Raw genomic sequence first — 21704 nt, 5'->3', positions numbered from 1 at the left:
TGGAATGGAGTCCCACATCAGGCTTTCCACAGGGAGCCTGCTTCTCCCTCTGCCTATGTCTCTGCCTCTCTCTCTGTGTCTCTCATGAATAAATAAATAAAATTTAAAAAACCCCAACTTGGCTGTGAGGTAATCACTGGGTTTTGTATTTAAAGTATTTTAATGAAGGATAAAGAATATCCCTATGTAGTAATGACTAGAATCTTGTTAAAATATCAATAAAGAAAATACAAAGGCAAGGAGTGTATTATGGGATTCAAGCCATGTTAATTTCAACCAAGGCTGTATCATCTAAACATAGCCAGAATACGGATATTTTTGACTACACTAAAAATCTGAAAAAGAATTATGTGAGATAGGATAAGAGTCAAATCAGCTTTTCAACCAACAGGACTTTATGAAAATTTCCACTAGCAATAATTACAAGGATTTTCCATTAACCTTGACATGGGTTACTTTTAAAAAAACAAAACAAAACAAATAAAACCCCCAAAGTTGAAAAGTATTTTGCAATACAGGTTAGGTTCCTCTATCTGCTAACCCAAATCAAACTTGTGCACGTCAATTTATATTATTAAAAAGTCTATTTGAGTCTCACATTGTCCACTCTACCAAAATGATTAACTAATTAACAAGTGTGAAATCACAGCCTGAAATGGAAAAGAGGTGAAGACGTAATTATATTGGAAAATTGACTGGTCTGCTTCATAGTCAACTAGCCCAATTGTAAAATAAAAGGTAAAAAACATTGGGAGCAATTTAAATAACTTTAATATTATACCTGGTTAAAAATATTACTTTGGCTACAATTAAAGGATTTATAGTTAATATTAGAAGTGTGTGCATTAACCTGTGTTTGGAAACATCATTATCTATATTTTCTATTAAACAAAGTCTGGCATACATGCCATGGCTGAAAACAATGATTAGTTTAGAACTTTGGGGAAAGGCGAAATGTATTTTTATTACATTCTGACTTGCAAGATTTAGTTTCAATATCAGAAGCATACATACAAATGGGCATGCAGGGATACACATGTTCTTTTGTTGTTGATGCGATCAGGGTTGTTTCATAGAAAAGCTTGCTACATTGCCTTAAAGTGAATGAGCATTTGGATGAAATCTCCCATAGGATTATTACATGTGAACTGTAGCCTTTTAATAAACCCATTCTTTATAATTTGAGGATGAGTCAATTTTAATAATTTCAATACAATAAATCTAAGTAACAATTAAAGAACTTAACCAGGTGAAAATCAAACTATTAGTACATGGAGATCACTTATGGTTTTAGAATGTTAAGAGTCTCCCAGATGAGAAGTTTACATTGAATTTCTTTAAATAATTATAACTCCTTTGTTAATGCATAAGTATATACCATGAGAACAATACTGCATGATAAGTAGAAATTAATTATGCACCAAATTTGAAGCTAGAACTGTAACAGGGAAAATAATGCACTGGACAGTTGTTCATTTATTGTTTCATAGACTTTCATCATAATGTAATGTAGAAACTCAATAACAATAAATCAGTTTGACTTAATGTTAAAAAGATTCAGATCTTTATTTCTAATAAGGCCTTTTGAAATGAGTTACAAGAGTAAAGTGTAGCCTTTTGTATTATAATCTAAAGAGAATTACCCAAGCTCTAAAATATTATTACATAACATATTTGTGAAATTTTTCTTAGCAGCTCCAAATATTATTTTTAGCATTTATAGTCCTGACAACGTTATTCCTGAATTCTTGTCTGGTTGATAGGTGCTAGCAATTTGTGCAAATGTAGGCAACTTCCTCTCAATTAAGATAATGTGGATCGAAACAAGTTTCTTGAAATCCACATGGGAGAACAGACAACCTACATGGTAAAAAGTCTGCAAACCTTATTATAGAAAGGAAAACAGGACTATTTAGAAAGGAAAAAGAAAAGGCTTGTTGATAGGACATGAGAGCTGTCTCCAAGTAACTGAAGAGCTGTCATGTGGAATTGTGGTTCAAATTAGAATCCTATAATTATTCATTCATCTAACAAGTATGTATTGCACCTTTCCTATCTGCCAGACATAGTTCTTGGCACTGGGCATACAGTAGAGAGCAAGAAAGACAACATTTCTCTTCTTATAAATCTTACTTCAAATGGCCAAGACAAAAAAAAATAAACAAATAAACAAGTATGCGATCCAGAGAATGGTGATTTCATATGGTGGTAAGTGCACTGAAGAAAAACAAAATGGAAAAACAACCAGGGAAATGTGGCACGGGAAGACATAGTTTTGAGTGGTCAGCAAAGACTTCTCTGATAAGTAATTTCTGATCTGAGGACCGAAAGAGAAACAAGAACTATATGTATAAAGATCTGAGGGCAGAGCATTCCAGGCAGAGCAAACACTAGCAAAATGGGCTAAGAGAGGGAGGACCCTTGTCACGTTGGAGGAATAGAAAGAGGGCCAGTGTGGCTACAGAAAATCGGCACAGAAGATTGGCTTTTGACAATGGATTGACAGTGGATTCCCAGAAGGTTTTGCTATCTTTTTTTCTTTTTCAAGTTTTTATTAAATTCTAGTTAGTTAACATACAGTGTAATATTGGTTTCAGATATAGAATTTAGTGATTCATCACTCCCAGAAGGTTTTAAATCAAAAGTCTCTCTCCATGACATTATACATAAAAGCAAAGTAGAAATAAAATCATACGTGCTACTCTGTTTGAGGTAGAGGATAGAAGGCCCTTCAGTACACCTGCTCACGTGAACTCCAGGTCCCTGCCAAACACTGATGGAATTAAACTGCCTTCAATTAAGACTTAAAATAATAAGATTCAGAGAGGAAAAATTAGAAAATATAATATAGAGAAAAGTATCTGAATCTGTATCAAATAGACATTGGCTCATCCTGGTGTGGTGGATGTAGGCCTGTGAATGGGAGGAGGAGTTTCCATGCTCCCAAATCCTGGTCTGACCCTGTGACTTGCTCTAACCTACAGAATAAGGGTGGAAATTATATCATGCAACTTCTGAGCCTCAGACACAATTTCCACTCTTGCATTTTTAGAATATAGCCACTTTATGAACAAGTTCAGTGCAGTCTCTTTGAAGATGAGACCATATGGAGACCCAGGCCCAGTTATGCCAGCTGAGGTCCCAAGCATGTGAATAAAGCCATCAAGAACCAGCAGCCACCCAGTCTTTTAACTAACTGCAAACGCATGAGTGAGAACAACTAACGTCATATGCGGCAAAGTCAAGCCTACTCAGCTGCGCCCTGACCAGACTGCCAAACCGTAGAACCAAGAGCAGATTACTTGTTGTTTTAAGCTATTAAATTGTGCTTTGATATGCAGCAATAGATAAGTAATTCAGAAATTGCTTATGTTTGCTAGCATAACAGAATCTAAAACATGTGGCATTGGCTTTCGAAATGAGAGGGGGGCAGAGACCTCTCTTGGAAAATCAAGAGTAGGCTGTTAGTTAAGGCTGGAAAAATGGTGAACAAACTGTTAGTGGAGGCTTGAAATGCAGTGTGAAAATTGTTATTGGAGACTGAGAAAAGGGTGGCCTGTATTATGGAGTGACAGCACAATTGGCAAGAATATCGCTGGTGATAATTCAGAAGATAGAAAATGTACATAATGCATGTGTGGATCTGACTAATGAAATCTCTAGACAAAACACTGAAAGTGTCAGTTGGATGTTTCTACTCAAGAATAATAAGGTACTGTAAGAGAGAAAATAGCTATAGAATGATATATTTAATTTACTAAGCAAACCTAGAGCAAAGCAAAGCCCAGGACTTGCTTGCTATGTTAGAAAATAAAACTATTCTTAGTATTTTTTCTACCCTGGGAGGAAAAGATTTTCAAAGTAAGAAATGATCTTAGGATAAAGATAATATCAAGAGCGTTGCTTTGTGATCCTTTGTTAAGATTTTAGAAAGATTTAAGGCAGGTCCTAGTAGATTCTCTCAGGTAGACAATATTGATTCTAAGAATCTTAAGGACATTGTGCTACAGCAGGAAGACATATCCAAAATGGAGAAAAATCTGTCTCAAAAAGAGACATTATGAATGTGGCTTAGGGCATGTAGTCAGTCCTTAGTAGATTAAAAAAGTTTTAAATAAAGTTTTCTGATGACAGCACTAAGAATTAGGACTAAAAGGGGCAACAGAAAGAGAATAGGGGTTCTTAACTTTCTATGGCAAGAAACAGGTAAAAAAAAGTTATTCAACTGCCAAGAATGGCCATCACTGGCCATTTCTAAACGAAACAAAACACAACTCAGAGAATAGAATAAGATCCCGGAGGGCAGAGCCAACAGCAGATAGGACGATGGGTTAGGGAATCATTATCAGGGAGCAGAATGGGGTCCTACTCAAAGAACACCCCCTATCCTTAGAGCAAGGGACTCTGACAACATGTGACCAACTGGATATTAAAACTGCTGTGGACAGTGATTTCTAAATCCCTTCCTTTTCTCCTATTTCTGAATGAGAATATCTACCTACTGTGGTTCTCTGGACTGTATAATTATATTTTGGGTGGATAGAGGATAGTAAACTTGTCTTTCTAGTTCACAGTATCCTGAATAAACCAAGTTGAACCTAACCAAGGCCGTTTCCATTTGAACTTAATATAGATCACAAGATCATAAACTTTGAGCCTAATGCAATCAACGGATGACATTTTTGGTACCTTGGAAAGGGGTGGATGCCTTTTGCCTGTGAGAGGATATGAATTACTGGGACCAGAGGGCGAATTAGTTGTTTGCAACAATGGCTTGTCATCACCCTTCCATACTATATGCATGTCCACCTGTGATATGATTTTGCGGTTTTTCCCATAAATAAGCAGATAGTATTTACCTACGTCTGCAATATAACATGTGTAGTGTATCTTGTAATTTGCTCTAACCAAGAGTATGGTGGAAATGACAGTGTGTGACTTTTCAGTCTTTATCTCCGCAGGCTTTGCAGCTTCCACGCTTGCCCTCTTGGAGCACTGCTACCTTGTGAACAAGCCCAGCCTAGCTTCCTTGATGAGACACCACGAGGCAAGTGAGATAATAAAGAGATGGAAAGAAGGAATTAGCCCGCTTAGCAACGACAGCAACTCCAGTTGAGAGTCCGTATGTATGAACGAGGCCATCTTGCCAGTTCCCAGGCATCCAAGTTACTGAAAATGCATGAATGAGCCCAAGAGACACCATGTAAAGCAGAACTGCCCACATGAACTCAGCCAAATTGCCAATGTATAAGATTGTGAACAAATAAATAATCATTGTTTTAAGTCCTGGGCAATTGGTTTAACTTCCTCACTCTACTATTTTTCATGAAAAAAAAAAAAAAAACTTAAAAAATACTATCTAATAGAGATATTATGATGATTCAAAGAAAAACTTCTGAAAAACATTTGGGCATGTCCTTATTTTATAAGCACTCCATAAATGATAGTTAATTATGTGTATAATAATGAAAATTCCAACAACAATGTATAATATCAAACAACTTGTGCAAGATAGTGATTTAGAAGCAGCTTTGGACAGAGACTGGAGTCTCTCAGGTCAAAGTTAGTTTTCCTAGACGTCACTTATTCTCCACACTTGCTAGCCTTTCTGTAGGGTATTTATTTACTTGGAACAACAACAACAACACCGTATTTAAAAATTAACAATTCATTTATGCTCATAAGTTAGACTAATTTATTCCATGGTATCTCTGAGGGCAGAATTATAAAAAATAGATGGAACTTATGAGAAAGGCCAATTTGGGGTCAGTAAAAGAAGATATTCTAGGGATGCCTGGGTGGTTCAGCAGTTGAGCATCTGCCTTTGGCTCAGGTCATGATCCCAGGGTCCTGGGATCAAGTCCCCCATCGGGCTCCTGGCAGGGAGTCTGCTTCTCTCTCTGCCTGTGTCTCTGCTTCTATGTCTCATGAATAAATAAGTAAATAAACATCTTAAAAAAAAAGATATTCCTAAGATGAGGTTTCCCATAGTTATGACAGGCTGCATTGCCATAAAGATCTAGCATATCCCTTGTTGCTAAAAGCACTCAAAAACAAGTTACATTTATTCTGTCATAGCTATTGACACATGAGCTTTCAGAGTTGGTCAGATGATTTTTATCTCCCTTCCTAAAATTGTGCAATCCCTATTCCGTTTTCTCAAAAATTCCCTATATTTTAAAAACTCTTAAGTCTTGAAACGCTACCCAGACATTTAAAACTTCACTGACATTTTCATTTTCAGACATGTATAGATGCACTACAGAAAGCAACATGGGATATGAAAATTTTAAATTGGCCTTTTCTCCCTTGATTGAGATCAATACTTGAATAGTCAATTTTTTATGTGTTAACTGTCTGTTCATATGACTGAAAAAAAAAGAAACTCAATATGCTTTTGCCAAAAATCTATTTATTCATTTATTGATTCATTTATCCAACGAATATTTATGAAACATTTATCAAACTCTTCCTGTACACTAAGCATTATGTGGTATAGGTTATATTTTATGGAAAAAGCCACTATCGATATTTGGTTCCAAAGAAAAAAATGGAAGAACCTTAAATACTTCTCAGTTTCAAGTTTTGGCATTTTATGTTGAAAAACTCACTATATGTGTACCTATTTATCTAATCATCTGATACTTATTAAAACAAAATATATGCATTCAAGATATTTTCTCACTAAAAATCTATCACAGGTTTATCCTAATATCTATATTAGATAGTTTCTAAATGAAGTGAATTTTTGCTTAGGTTTGAATTTGATTTGGAATAATAAACACTTCTGAGTTTATCTATGCAGTGATAAAGATTATGCAACCCGCAGTTACAGATTACATATTTGCAGCATATAAAATGTAGAGGCTTGAGAAAACAAAATTTATGACATAATTAACAAAAATAAAATATTTTTATCTATTTCCTATCAGTATAATATGGACACAGGTCATGAGTTTCTTTTATGTGAAGTCTAAATGATTTTAATATTAAACAGAGCATTTCTCTGGTTTGTCATGATAGTTTAGCTTTAATTAAGCTTTACATTTATTTCTCTCCCACCTTTTTAAATTTAAACATGAATGCAATATATATTTATATATAAAATTTATAATTATATTTTAAATATCATTTTATGATGATATTTTACATATCATCTTTATAAGACATAAACAGAATCTCAAGAAAGGCAATCTACGTATTTTGGGACATTCCAGGGAAGACTGATTTGGGAAGGAAGAACATTGTTAATAAAAGCCATCTTTGATGTTATTTAACACAAAAGTAAACACAGATCTTTTTATATTTGACATTAAAAATCTGATCATTTGCCTCCCTAAAGAAAGCACGTACAGCTTTTATACAGACTGCACAGTAAAGAATAATAATATTTCTGTTTACTGAGATATCAACTGGCATTTCACTGTAAGTCAATGGTCTATCTTTGCTACAGCGTATTAGACCTCAATCTGGCATCTACAAATGTCAAGAGTATAAAAAAAGTATAGGATGAAAATCAAAAGCATGTTCCGAACTCCCAAAAAAATAAAAAAAGGGAAACAAAGTTCACCTAAACATATTTGCTGCAGAAATCAGTGCAATATTCAGCTGTCAATCTAGAAAAACAACGAGGGAGCCACCCTGTCAGTAGGACAGGATAATAAAATTTCCAGCAGATGTTCAGGCAGGGCTCTAATTTTTACTGAACTCCCTTGGTAAGCATTTAATTTCTTTATCATATGCAGGCTCGGCAAATTGTACTTCATCAAAACTGTATTGTGAAATATTAATATTTCATATGATAACAAAACTCCATAGAATAACCTTTGTCATATTGAGAGCATCCAAATTTAAAATGTCAAGATTCTGAATTTTAATACATTTTAAGTAGATTCTTGAATTGGCATAATAAATTATAATAAGGCTAATCTAAATTGGTATGCTATAATGTCACACAAATGTATAGTACATATAATATTTTAATAGGTACCTTTAGTAAGAGGCTGTGGGGTAAACATGTTTATATCTACTGAGTTGGATGCTAAAACATTTCATCAGTAAGAAAGCACAGACGCTCATAAGACAATTTCACATTCACAACAGGTTTAATCACTAATTAGGGACAATATAAGAAAACAAAACAAAACAAAGACCTTAAATTTCTTTTTTTTTTTTTTTCTTTTTTTTTTTTTTTTAAGACCTTAAATTTCAATGCAGCAATCGGACTACCTCGCAAAACCATGTATGGGAAACAATTGTTGTTGAAAATGGCATTATATAAGCCCAACGTGGCATCATTATTTATGTCATTATAATCTGCAAAAATACATTTAAAATAGTCTTTGTACAAATATTGTGTTGTATTCACCTTCAAAGTAAGTAACCAAGAGCTTCCTAAAACCCCCAACATTATGTTTTATATGCCAAATTTAATTTGCATTTGTTCCTTACTCTCCCTTTGAACCAGCATCACAGACTCGTGAATTGATAGATTAAATTCAAATTGGAGGTTTAGAAGGAAGTTAGCTTCCACATTTATTTCTGCTGGTGATCCTAATAAAGGCAACTGCTCCTAGGTTACTGAAAGAGACAGCATCACAAATCAATGCATGTCACCAACAGAGTAAAGACAGATGTCTCTGATTAATCAGAATTCAATTTTTTGCAAGCAAACAGGAAATTCAAAGCAAACACTTTTTTTCCTACAGTTTTTCGCTTATACCTGATCAGCCACCTATTTCAGTTTGCATATAAAATTTTTAAAACGGTGTAACTAATGTAGTCATTAAATGGTATCAGAGACTCAGTTTTTCTCAACAGATTAAACATTTGATTACAGCTTGCGAGTTATTCTTAAAGGAGGAATTGAAACAAAGACAAATATACTATCAATGTTCTACAAAGCTGTAAACAATTAATGGTATTCTAAAGCTGAATCTAGTAAATTATTTATTTTTACACTTTGTTTAACCAAAGTATTTCTAAATATTCAGCCAATTTATTTGAAAAAGCACCTCCTTTTAGCTACTTAAATATAAAAACATTTATGATGCTTTTCATGCTCTAGTTTTTCTAACTTTTGAGAATTCTCTAGATTTTATCACACTTACACATAGCATCTTGTAAAGCTGTCAGAATAAGACAGCTGTAATGCTTTAGTCATACTAATGCCAGCTATTGATCCTAGTAAGAGGAGAAAGAAGGAGAGAATGTGCTTAATGGGGCATATTTGTTCTCTATTATTTTCTTTGCCTACGGATAAAGCTGATTTAAATAATGATACACTTTTCTCAGTCACTAGATTCACACATTCTTATACATTAATTATTACTAACTACCAGTTACTAACTAAATACATCAATAGATTTAGCATTTAAAATTTTATCAATAAAGGGTCTATGAATGTTAAATTCTGCTGTGCTTTTCTAATTCAAAGCCATATAAGGATGCAACCTTCTATTGTATAATTCATTCTACTTTAAAAACATGAATTTATATGCTTTGTGTAGTTTAAAGAATTAATTCCAACCATAATATGTCCTTTATTTTCTACGAAGTATGGCCATTTATGAAATAAGTACAAAGTCATGATGCCAAATTAAACTCAGGTATATATATTTTTAAAAAAAGTTTCTGTATATAAAAATTCAAGACAAATCTTATCACCAGAACAAATGAGGTACACTGAGTGATTCTTTTTGACATGAACTGGGTCCCAGGATTATGTACAAACCAAATCCATAATCTAACTTTGAATTCAGGCATAAGTCCTTGTTCACACATATCCAGAAATCACAAAAATAATTAATGTCAAAATAAGGATTCATGAGTTTGTGATTATTAAATGAAATAATCACTTTAATAATATGTATATTTTTGATGCTTCCTAGACAAAACAAAATGAGAAATGCATGCCCTTCCATGGGACAGAAAGAGTGGAAAAGAATAAAAACCAACTTGTAATGATAAGTCTTATCCGGTAGTTGAATAACTTATTTTTTGGTCAGGAAAATCTTGCCAGTATAATATTTACACTCTAATTAAAATGCATGATAGAGATTTAAACTTGACTTCAAAAATATCTTCTTACCTTATCAAGAGAGAAAGTTTTGGTCAGGGCAAAACCCCATCCAGCTTCAAAAGCTCTTCGAATCATTGATGCACTGGTAGCTGGAGTTGCACTCGCAAGACCAAAAGGATTTAGAAACTTCAGTCCAGCCATCTCCACGCTGATGTCCACCAGATCGATGGGAGTGTAAAAGAGGGGCAGCTCAGGCTTGGCACAAACTGAAGCTCCATATTGCGACTGCAAAAAATAGTCAATAATCATCATATCTGATTTTTCCATATAATCTTTTACAAAAATTACTGTAACACAGAATTTGAATTAATATAGATCACACTGGTCTGTTTTTGATGAGGAAAATTGTCATTCATACAATACCATCTTTTTCTAATTTAAAAGGCATTATAGAGACTATTAACAGAAATAAAAATTAATTAAATAAACAAACAAAATTATTTAAAACATACAGAGATTCAAACACAAAAGGCAATAATTTCAGAATTTAGCTCCCTGGTCCCATAAACCAGACTTTTTGCACTTAAATTGTGGAAATGTACTTAGTCCTCAGAGATATGGGCAACAGCAAGTCAGGAGGCCTAAATTCAATTTCCAGTAGTCTCACTTCTGTTTATATGAGATTTTAGGAAAGCCACCTAATATGACCATGTCTTTTTCTTTACCATTTTCAGTACAGCAGCAGGAATGCTGGTTGCCTAATTTCCTACCCTCATAGGGGTATTGGAAAATGCAGGAGATCATAAACCACAGGAAGACATCTAATTTGGAAAGTGGGGGATGTACTCATGTGCAAGAGGAGATTCTTTTTTTCAGAAATAAAACTGGTACCAAAACAGTTAATGTCAAAACCTTCAACTAGCTCTCACAACTAGAAAATTACCTTTGCTAAAGGAACACTGTAATAATGTTACTTTGCATTATGAAAACAGTTATGCAAAGTGCATGGCACACTGAAGCAGAATAGGTACTTGCTAAATGTTGTCTCTTCCTGACTGGGTAGGTTATTAAAGATCCCATCAGGCCTTTGGTTTATAAAGTGTCTCTGTCTCTTTCCTTTTCTTCCTCCTTCCCTTTCTCTCTGTTTATCTCTGAAAGACAAATAATACTGGCAAATATTAAAAGGATGTATTTTCTAAGCCAAAGTGGTTACTAAATGGATAGGGCTAGTTAATCCCAAAGTAAGAACTCCTTTCCCTTGTGAGCATCATTCAAAGGAAAAGTTGTTTGAGCATAACTTTAATTTTACAGGAGTGTGTCTTATGTAGATAAAAATTGCCATGACTTGCATACAAATTATTTCTGGACCTCCACCATTTATAATGCAAAGCAAAGTTCACTTAGTCTGTAGAAAGGCATCAAAACTTGTCAATTGAAAGACTAATGTGTCTTGAACACCTACAAAGAGATGCCTGACCACATCAAAGCTTTCAACTATGGCAGGCATCTTCTGCCAGGAACATTCTGGGTTTCAAGGCACATTTCTGAATATTGCTCAGGCCTGTTGTGAACATAATTTCTACTATCCTCCCGTGGAATTGTAATACTGTTAAAAAGATTAGCAAAGACAAAAGCTATAATGTACAATATAGGTAATAGTTAATTTGAGGGTGTGTCTGAATTTGAACAGAGGTACAAGAGGGGAAAAACACCTTTGATGTGATTTTCTCAGCTGTGTAATCATAGTTTAAACTGAATCAAGCAAATTTAGATTAGACTAAGGAAGATTTTCCTCACACCATGGATTGGTCAACACTGGGAAAAATCTAGATGTATTTTTCATATCTGAGGAATCTTAGAAATTTCAGGCAAGTTTGTGTTTGACACCAATAGCAGAAATGCATATGGTTCCATATCTATTTAGGTGAGGTAAATGACACTACTAATTTTCTTCTCTTTTTAAGGTTTTGTACTGAAATATCTAATCCCTTCAATCTTAGATGAATTTGTTTGTTATAATTGTAGCTATGGATTAGGCAACAGCCCAAAGAGGCGGATATATACATGTGAGTTCAACTTGCATCTCTTAATTTATGTAGTTTAAAATAAATAAGGCATTGCTCTGAAATTCTTAAAAAGGTTTCTGCCTTAATACTAAAAAAGGAAATGATGATACAAACTTAGCGAGATTTTCCTTATGCTTCAAAACAAAAATATAAACCAAACCAAACCAAACAATAACAAAATATAAACACACACATAAAACTCTTTCAAATGAGAAGTACAGCTTCTTATAAAATATGTATTTTCTTTTATTTACAAAAGTACTACTGATGCACACATGATATAATCTAAAATCTCTACTTGTAATAGGCAGTTGTTTTTCATATCGTACATAAAAGGCTTTTGTTATGTTTTTAAGACTTTTTACCACAGTGTGGTGCTACAGCAACCTAGCCTGTCCAAACTCACAATTTACTTATGCCCAATCAATGTATGCTTTCTTTTCTGAAGTTTAAAATCCTGTTCACCTCTGTACCCTTGCTCAGACAACTTAAGTATTTCAAATTTCAGTTCTCACCATGAGGTTAATTCCTCCCAAATCCCATTCATAACCTCCAAATTCAGATTCCCAAGATACTTCAAGACCTTTGGATATGGATGCTTTGCTGTTAATTCAAACTCAACTGCTTCAAAGTTTATCTCATATTCTCTTCTAAAGAATATGTTACCCAGATTTTCAATTGCAGACAATAGTTTTTCCAGTCATCCAATAGTATTATTAAATGATAGATGTAAGAAACAGCCTAGATTATGTTAATTATACTGGAATTAAAATTAAAAACTTAAAAAAAAAAAGGAAGAAGAAACCTAGAGCAATGAAGATCAGTTCCCCAATAATACCACTGTAAAAAGGAATGTTATACTGGTATCGGACTGATACAGAAACTGATACAAGAAAAAAAAAATGTACTGACGTGAAAGAGCATTTATTCTATACTAAGTGAAAAAATAGTGTGTTAACATTATATGTAAGTCCAAAAGTTTTCAGTAAAAAATAAGTAAACAAATAAATAAATATTTAATTATATTTATTATAATAGTATATTTATGTGTATTGCTATATGTCTTTAGGTTTATCCATCATAAAGAGTAAATATCCATATGTTAACTAGTGTTATCTGAACTGGGATTGGGATGACCTTTAACTTTTAAATTTTTGTTCCCTTTATTTTTTATACTTTCAACACTGAACATACTTATATGAAACAAATCGAATTAAAGGCATACTAAAACAATTTTTCTAAAAGAATCAATGAAAAACCAGTAAGGGAAGATCAAGGTAAATGGACTACTCTTAAGCTTCCTCCACAGGTTGTTTCAAATCAACCCTTTCAGCTATATTTAATACTATAGATAAATATAAAAATATTTAGAACTAGAACAATCAAAGAGATGATCAACCTTAAAAGTTTTATTTTATAAAGAGAAAACTAAGGGTAAAGGAGGTTAAGTACTTATAAGTTATTCAATTAGTGGCAAAGCCAGAATAAAATGTGTAATTTTCTATGTTTTTTGGTCAATTTTCCTCCCACTACCTTAAGCCATCTATCAGAAATAAAATGGTTCTGTCATTCTTCCTCAAAAATACTTGATCTTGCCTCTGCACCTTTCCCATTCCATCTCTCTCTTCTTCACTTACTATAAAATTTCCCAATCTGGAGCACTTCCTGGCCACTGTAGATAAATAATTTTATCTGGACTACTCCCAGGGCATAAAAAAGTAACATTACATCAATTTATTAATTACACTGAAAATATCTGGTTATATATTTAATAACTAATATGCTAAAACTTATCCATATCTTCAGGAAACCAAATTTATTTTCATGGCATATACTGATTGCTTACACAATGTAGTGGCCAAGAACTTAGACATAATTCTTAACATTATATTAAACTATTTTTGTTCATGTATTCACTCAGCAGGTATTTACTGAGAACTTGACATTATAGAGATGAACAGAACAGACAAGTCTCTGGAGCTCACAAACAGAAGAATGCAAATAAAGCTTCCAACCAACTGACACACGAAATTAAAACCACAGATAGTTCATCACACTGCTACGTGTCTCCATGCATTATTTTATGTATTTCCATAGGCCTAACATATAACCCAAGTCCTTCCTCACCCATTAAATGACTATTCATCTTTCCAAATTCAGTTCATTCATGCAAGTATATGCTTCTTGGGGCATTTCCTTAATGAGTTCCATATTTTTTGTCTAATACTTCTTACTGTCATCTCTTACTGCAATTTAAAAAATGCCTGTACCTCAGGAGTCATCATACGGCGCTGTACAAATGATTTTCTCTTCAAATAGAACATAAGCTTCTTGAGGGCAGTGATCATTTCTTATTCAAATCAGTATCTTATTCAAATCAGATCATATCTTATTCAAATCAGTATCTCCATTAGAATTAGAAATATATGTAATATGTGTATGTATTATATATTACAGTATATTTAATAATTATATGTAATTTAATATATATAATTATATATAATAAATTACATATAATTTAAAGGCCACTCTGCCCTCTTAGAGACAAAGATAAATAAAATGGCTTTTCCACATGGCAACCCTCAAATATGTTTTAAAGAACTATCATATTCTTTCCAAATCTTTTTCTCCAGGCTAAACATTTATAACTTCATAATTATTTTTCACAATTATTTTGAATTCTCATTGTCCTTTGTTGGATTATCTCATGTACCTTTTATGTTCTGAAATGGGGAACTATGCTAACATAGTTGAAAGAGTTAAATACAAGAATTTGAATTTATGTGATTTCCTCCTTCCTTTCCCTTTCTAAAACAGGAACTGTCTTTACTATGTACGTTACCACGATTTCTTTGGTTGTTCAAAAGAACTGAGAAGAGGACAGAGTGGGGAGGTAAGAATAGAGATTAAGGAAAAGTGAGATGTCCAGCAGATTTTTAGTGTGTAAAGGTAAAAATGACATTTCTTTTATAGAAGCCATGTAGGCATTAAGATACATTGCAAATGAGAGAGATGTCTAATGATGACTTTTTAGAAAGTTTTTTTTTTCCCCTCTCAGAATTTTTTAAGGGGAGACTGAGTGAAGAATTTTAAAAATTCCATGTAAAAAAATTATCTGCATGACATGCATAAACCATATGAGAGGTCCCAAATTTATATGGGTTACATTTAAATTTTCTCATTTCATTTTCACCTACAAAATCCTTCAAGGCTCTTCACTACCTGCAGAATATAGCATCAGCTCTTTAGCATTATATAACTCTAGCTGTGACCTGGGCTCTTCCCCACTCTTCATTCTTTCTAATACCATCTATTATTACTCCCTCACAACGTTTTATATTTCCAGTTATTAACCAATAAACAAAAAAATATCATTAATGTATCTATGCATTTTGACTTGCTTTTTTATTTCTTTTCCTAAACTCTCCTTTCCTGTCAGACTTTTCTGCTTGAGAATTTCCACCAATCTTCCAAGAGTCAGTCCTGTTGTCATCTTCACTATAAAACTTGACTGGCTATCTACACACAAAGTTGTTCCCTTCTCTTATTAACATGTATGTGTCTCCTACCTAATTTAATTTCAGCACCTAGCATAAGACTTGGCAGAAAGATGCTCAAAATATTAGTCGAATACATTACACTAGTGACCTTGCCTTGGTCTCCTTTTTACATCAATTCTCAGTAAGCTGATAATCAATTTAGATGAAATAATCATCGAATGTATTCAAAATATATATTCCATTACTCTATGATTCAAATCTAGAGTAACATTCAACTTTTACCATTGGAGGACTGTTGAGTTTAGCAAAAGCACTAAGAAGAGTTATTTAATGCAATAGTAAATAACTACTCTCATCAATTAAGTTCCACGGTGAGTATATGCATCCTATATCAGGCACATAAAGTGACTTAAACATTTACTGACCTCACAATTTTGGCAGGATCTAGCTTAAAATGAAACATTTTTCTGCCCCACGTGATTTTTAACTCCTGGCTAGCAGTAGAGACCAGCCTCAGATGGCTATGAAGAACAAGGGTACAGAAGTATCTCATGAAACTCAGGAATGTTAAGCCTCTAGGAAAGGCTGTGAATCTTCATGGAAAGCCATATAATCTGTCTCTCTCTCTTTCTCTACTCTTCTATGCACATCTGGTTTATTCTTGTCTCTGCCAACTGGCTTCCTCTGATTCTTTATGCAGAATGGTTGCTATTCTATAGGTCCAGCTCAGTTATTTTTAATTCTACATATTAAAAACATCTGAAGGTGTTTTTGATGTCCTGGCCAGATAGATTCCATATTAATTACATCAGAATCACTCTAGTACAACTCAAGCAAATTTAAGTAGTTTTTGGATACTCTCCAAGGAATTGAAATACACATCCAAGACTGCCTTGAGAATTAGGAATTAGGGGGAACAATTCTCAAGTGAGAAATTCAAGTTTGGCCATGAGTGCATTACATGTCTATCTTACTGAAATAAATGGCTACCAGGGGCATGTTCAAGAGAATAAAGTATTACCATAAGGTGAGTAGATATTCTAAAAAGGGCCTATATAGGGAATTTCATCTGCTTATAAAGTATCTATTCTGATATTCATCATTACATTGTCTAAATATTGTCTAAATAAAAATATGACAGTTTATTCTCAGAATCAGTAAGATACTTGCCTACTTGTAAATAATATTTATGTCAGGCCCAGTGAGAAGTGTTTTGTACTTACTCTTTCCATATGATCACAACTCTTCAAATTAGGCTTTATTCTCCTACTGAAAATGAGCAAAGTGAGGTTCAAAGAAAATAAGCAACTTCTCCAAAGACAAGGAGTCAATAAGTAATAGAGTGAGACTTGGATTTAAAGCTACTACAGCCTATATTATATCAAGCTGCTCCTATTTACATAAATATTCTTCTAAAGAATTAATGTCCTCAACATTGGAAATTGATCTGAAAATTATTCATGATGGTTTGATTAAACACACACAATACATGTACACACATGGAAAATGTATTACCAAAAATAAAAAGCATATTCTGATCAGATATTGATAAGATAATCAAATATAATGCCTTTCATTTCAGAATGAAAATAAAAACAAATATAATCTTAAAATGGCTTAATTATTTTATTATTACATTATTATTACTCTTTATCACTGGTATTCTACTATACCTGGCTGGGTCATGGAATTATACACAGAGAAATTTGCATGTATAATGGTTAGTTGTTGAGGAAAAGCAAATCACATCATAATTATGTATCCCAATTGCATTTTTCCCTAATTTGTTTTATTAGAATGAAAATTTAAAAAAAGCACGCTGTTAAAAGCAAGACTATTGGTAGTGTTATATTTGATTGAAGAAGAGAAAATAACTACTACTATGTTCCATCCAATTTAAAATCATCAAACAGCTTTCACCTACTCATTTTATTTATATTTCATTGTGATATAACTACAATGGTCCCTATCTTGGGGTACAGCTGCTCTAGAAGCATCCATTCTGAGATTATTTTAAGGCAAAGAACAAGTAACATTGTATAGCTACTTATGACTAGATTAATTCATAGGCTGAATTTATGCATTAATTAACTCCAGGTCAGTTACTTTGCCCTTTGAAGAAATATCTATTGAGGGGAAAAACTTGCAATGCAGAAATTAATTTGGATTAGCTGCTTCCATGGTGGAAAGGCCTAGGTACGTGATTACAATTATGACATAAAATCAGGTGTCATATCTCCAGAAATTACAATTTGTAATGAAAATTTCAGAAAAGATATGAGGCTATAGAAAAGTTTCTAAAAAATAATGATCCCATTTTACTCACTTCTTTAAAGGATTATATTCACATTGCTCTTAATAAGATATTTGTAATCTGAGTACAGAATAAGCCTACAAAATTAAACATTAATTCAAATCCATATGATCTTTTTCTTCATCTAAACTTTACCCCCACCCTCAACTACCAGCTCTTAAGCAACTTACAGTGGTATCATGCAAAAAATTCCTCTTCTTCAACAACAACAAAAAAACTATTCCTCCCCCACTTTTCCCCACTTAACTTTATGACACTATCATTCATTCAGCTTAAGCCCAAAATCTATTATTCTTAATACTACTTCTTTCATTCCCTATTTTTCTTCTAACAGCAAATCTAATGACCCTATCTTCGAAATATATGAATCCATGTACTTCTATCTATACTCATTGCCATCATTATCTCGGGACTATTTCTGTTTTTTTTTTTTTTTTTTTTTTTTCCCATTTTCCTTGCCTCCTACTAGAGTCCACTCTTTATTTTGCACCAGAGCCTTTTAAAAACACAAATCTGATTGTTTAAAATGTTTCATTTATTTCTCATATTAAAAAAATATATTCCAGCGATTTCAGCCTACAAGATCTTCCATGAGCTGGTCCTGTCCCCCTATCCAAATTGATCTTACGCTGCTTCTATGTTAATACACCTATCAGTCACATATGACTTCTACTAAACTCTGGCTTTCCCGGAGTGCTTGCAATTGCTGTTCTGTCTTCTTGGATGCTTTTTTTTTTTTTTTTTTTTAAATTCTGTTTCCATTTAAACTTTACTCCCACCTCCGGGTACCAGCTCTTTTAGCAACTGCTATGGACTGAACTGTATTCCCCCAGAATTCATATGTTGAAGCCCTGACACCAAAGTGATATTATTTTGAGAGTGGGCTTTGAGGAGTAACTTGAGTTTAGAGGAGGTCATGGAGGTGAGGCCCTCATGATGGGATTAGTGCCTCTAGAAGAAGAGATATATGTGGGGACACAGTGAGAAGGCAGCCATCTACAGCTAGGAGGAGAACTTTCACCAGAACTCAGCCATGTTGGCACCCTGATCTCAGACGTTCAGCCTCTAGAACTGAGAGAATATAAATTCCTAGTGCTTAAGCCACCTAGTTTATGATATCTTGTTATGGCAACCTGAGCTGAAAAATATAGCAACCTAAGGTAGAATCGCCAACAAGCAAGTGAACTTATAAAATGTGCTTCCTAAATCTCATGTGCCCCATGATTTAAAATGTTTCCTAGCCATTTTCAATCTTTCAGTGATATTTATGAAGTGTCTACTATATGGTAGGCATTGTGACCAGTTGCTAAAAACACAGCAGTACACAAAGTAGATTTTCTGGTTGCATGGATTTTATATTACAAAGTGATGGTGACAGAAGGAATCAAAAACATAGATGAATGTGTGTGTGTGCGTGTGCGTGTGTGCATGCCTGTGTGTATGTGTGATGTTGTGATTTATAATAAGAAATATGTATTTGGTTTTCATACAGTTTCTAGCTCCTGAAACACTCAGGATTTCTTGAGTGATGAGAGCAATGAAGGTGTCTTTTTTTATGTCAACGGATGAAGGCACCTAAGGATGGGGGCTGGTTACCAGGAGACTCTGCCACATGGTTCTAGGGTTGGAAATTTCTGTCCCATCCCCTCCATCCCCTGACCTCGAGGGAGGTGACAGGGGCTGGAGGTTGAATCAAGATTTAATCAATTGTGACTACGTAATAAAGCCTTCATTAAAAATAAATAAATAAATAAATAAATAAATAAATAAATAAATAAATAAATAAAATAAAAACAAAAGGACAAGGTTCAGAGAGCTTCCAGGTTGGTATACAGGTGGAGATTGGGGAGAAAGTTGCACCTGGAGAGGGCATGGAAGCTCTGTACCCTTTCTGCATACTTGCTCTGCACATATTTTCCATCCAGCTGCTCCTTACTTACATCCTTTTATAATAAACCAGTGAGCTAGTAAGTAAAAAATTTCTCTGAGTTCTGTGAGCCACTCTGGCAAATTAATTGAACCCAATGAGGCAGTCATAGGAACCTCTGATCTATAGCCAGTTGGTCAGAAGTACAGGTAACAACTTGGACTTAGGAATGCTATCCCGAGTTGGAAGGGGTCACTGGAACCTCTGATCTACAGCTCGTTGGTAAAAAACACAGGTGGTAACCTGGGCTTATCGCTGGCATGTGAAGTGGCAGGAATGGACAAAAGGTGGGACAGTCTAGCAGAACTGTGCTTACTTGTGAGATCTGATGTTGTTTCAAGGTAGAAAGTGTTGGAATTGAGTTACATTGTAGAATACCCAACTGGTGCCCCAACTGGTGCTTTCTGGCACAGGGAACCCTTACCCCTCATACACATACATTGCAATTGAGTCCAGGAACCCCAAATCATGTTTTCAAGTGTCTTCTCCTCAGAAACAGAATGCAGAGTATATGCGGGTTAGGCAGTAGTGTGGCTAGGGGCAGGGATAGTTTCCGTTTCATGCCCATGGAGGTTTCTTTAATAAAGTAACATCTGAGCATATATGAGAAGGAGGTGAGCAGAGTCATGCATGTACCAACAGTGTTGGTATACTCCCTGACTTTGAAATAAATGGTTCGATTTATCAGTTGAGCTACTGCAATAACATTGGTTTCTTTGATCTTCTACTAATTATAATATTCATTAAGAAAATACCACATAGATATTAGAGGCTCTAGGTCATAAAATCCAAACGGTCTATTAAAAGGATAAACTACTGAATTAACTTTAAGAAGTGGTTTGTAAGTTAGCCAAGGACCCCCCAAATAATAAATAACATGTTGACAAATTTTCAAAAGTGTCAATCAGTAAGGTAACAATTGCCATAGTCGCAGGCCCAGGGGCAAAGGTGGTGACACTGCTGACAAGATGTCATTGACTAGTGTAAGAAAAGCCTGGTGACCAGCACAGGGTGGTTCCTGACAGCAAATCCATGTAGCACAAAGAAGTCAGCATGATCAAGGTAAGAGTGATGAAGGTAAATAAAAGACGCTGACATTTAAGAAAGGTGACAACAGCAATGTTAAATATTAAGACTTGGAATAAAAAGCTCAAAATTGTAAGTCAACAACCTACCAGGCAATACCTGCTTTTGTGTTAACCTATTAACCCTTGGATTTCTAGGAAGAGAAGTTTCTAAAATAGTTTAAAGTGGGGGAAGGGATACAGGGAAAAGCTAATACAGTCACTCAGATGTGATTTCTGGACTCTAAATAGGTCAGTTGGGGAACTTTGAAACTCATTTGTCTCACCGTTAAAAAAACTATTGTAAAGGATGGCTGGGAAGATTACAGGAGAAAAATTATGATGCACTGGCAAGTTCATTTTTATCCTTCTGTTTCCATGATAACTGTACCCCGCGACCTGTTTGAATAGTCTAAGTAGTTATTTATCATCAACGAGCCAAGTGAATCTGTAAAGTCTGCTTCCTAAACTTCATGTGCCCCATAATCTAAAACATTTTCTCAGCATATTCAATTTTTCAGTCATAGTTATCAAGAGCCTGCTGTACGGTAGGCATTTTACTGGTCAACCACCTACTATCAGGTAGGCATTGTTCTAGACACCAAGGATAAGGCAGAGAACAAAGCTGACAAAGAATCACATTGAAGGCTACATTCCCATGGGATGTTGTCTGGCATACAGTGACCATGCAATGCATGAGAAGTGATCCCAAAATGAGGTAAGATCATTTTGAGGACTAGCTGCATGGATTATACAAGTCCAGTGCCACTGTTCTCATCCCTACTTTGGCACAGAGTTCTATGACCATTGGC

General features: G+C 34.3%; 1 protein-coding gene and 1 long non-coding RNA gene across 5 annotated transcripts in view; both read right to left on the bottom strand.

Annotated features, from left to right (window-relative positions):
- The window catches only part of DPYD (dihydropyrimidine dehydrogenase), a 791077-nt gene that overhangs the window by 375452 nt on the left and 393921 nt on the right, over nucleotides 1-21704 (bottom strand). For all 4 annotated transcript variants that reach the window (XM_038541239.1, XM_038541240.1, XM_038541241.1 and 1 more), the window contains one exon: nucleotides 10091-10306. In XM_038541239.1, coding sequence (XP_038397167.1) covers nucleotides 10091-10306 — 216 coding nt within the window. The remainder of the gene's footprint in view (nucleotides 1-10090; nucleotides 10307-21704) is intronic.
- On the bottom strand, nucleotides 8087-10083 carry LOC119876385. The gene is made up of 2 exons (XR_005361167.1): nucleotides 8201-10083; nucleotides 8087-8153 (listed from the first exon to the last, which is right to left on the bottom strand). It is a non-coding gene; the product is annotated as an uncharacterized LOC119876385 (long non-coding RNA).

Source organism: Canis lupus, chromosome 6 (assembly GCF_011100685.1).
Source record: "Canis lupus familiaris isolate Mischka breed German Shepherd chromosome 6, alternate assembly UU_Cfam_GSD_1.0, whole genome shotgun sequence".
Classification (NCBI taxonomy): domain Eukaryota; kingdom Metazoa; phylum Chordata; class Mammalia; order Carnivora; family Canidae; genus Canis; species Canis lupus.
This window is presented reverse-complemented; position numbering and strand designations above follow the sequence as displayed.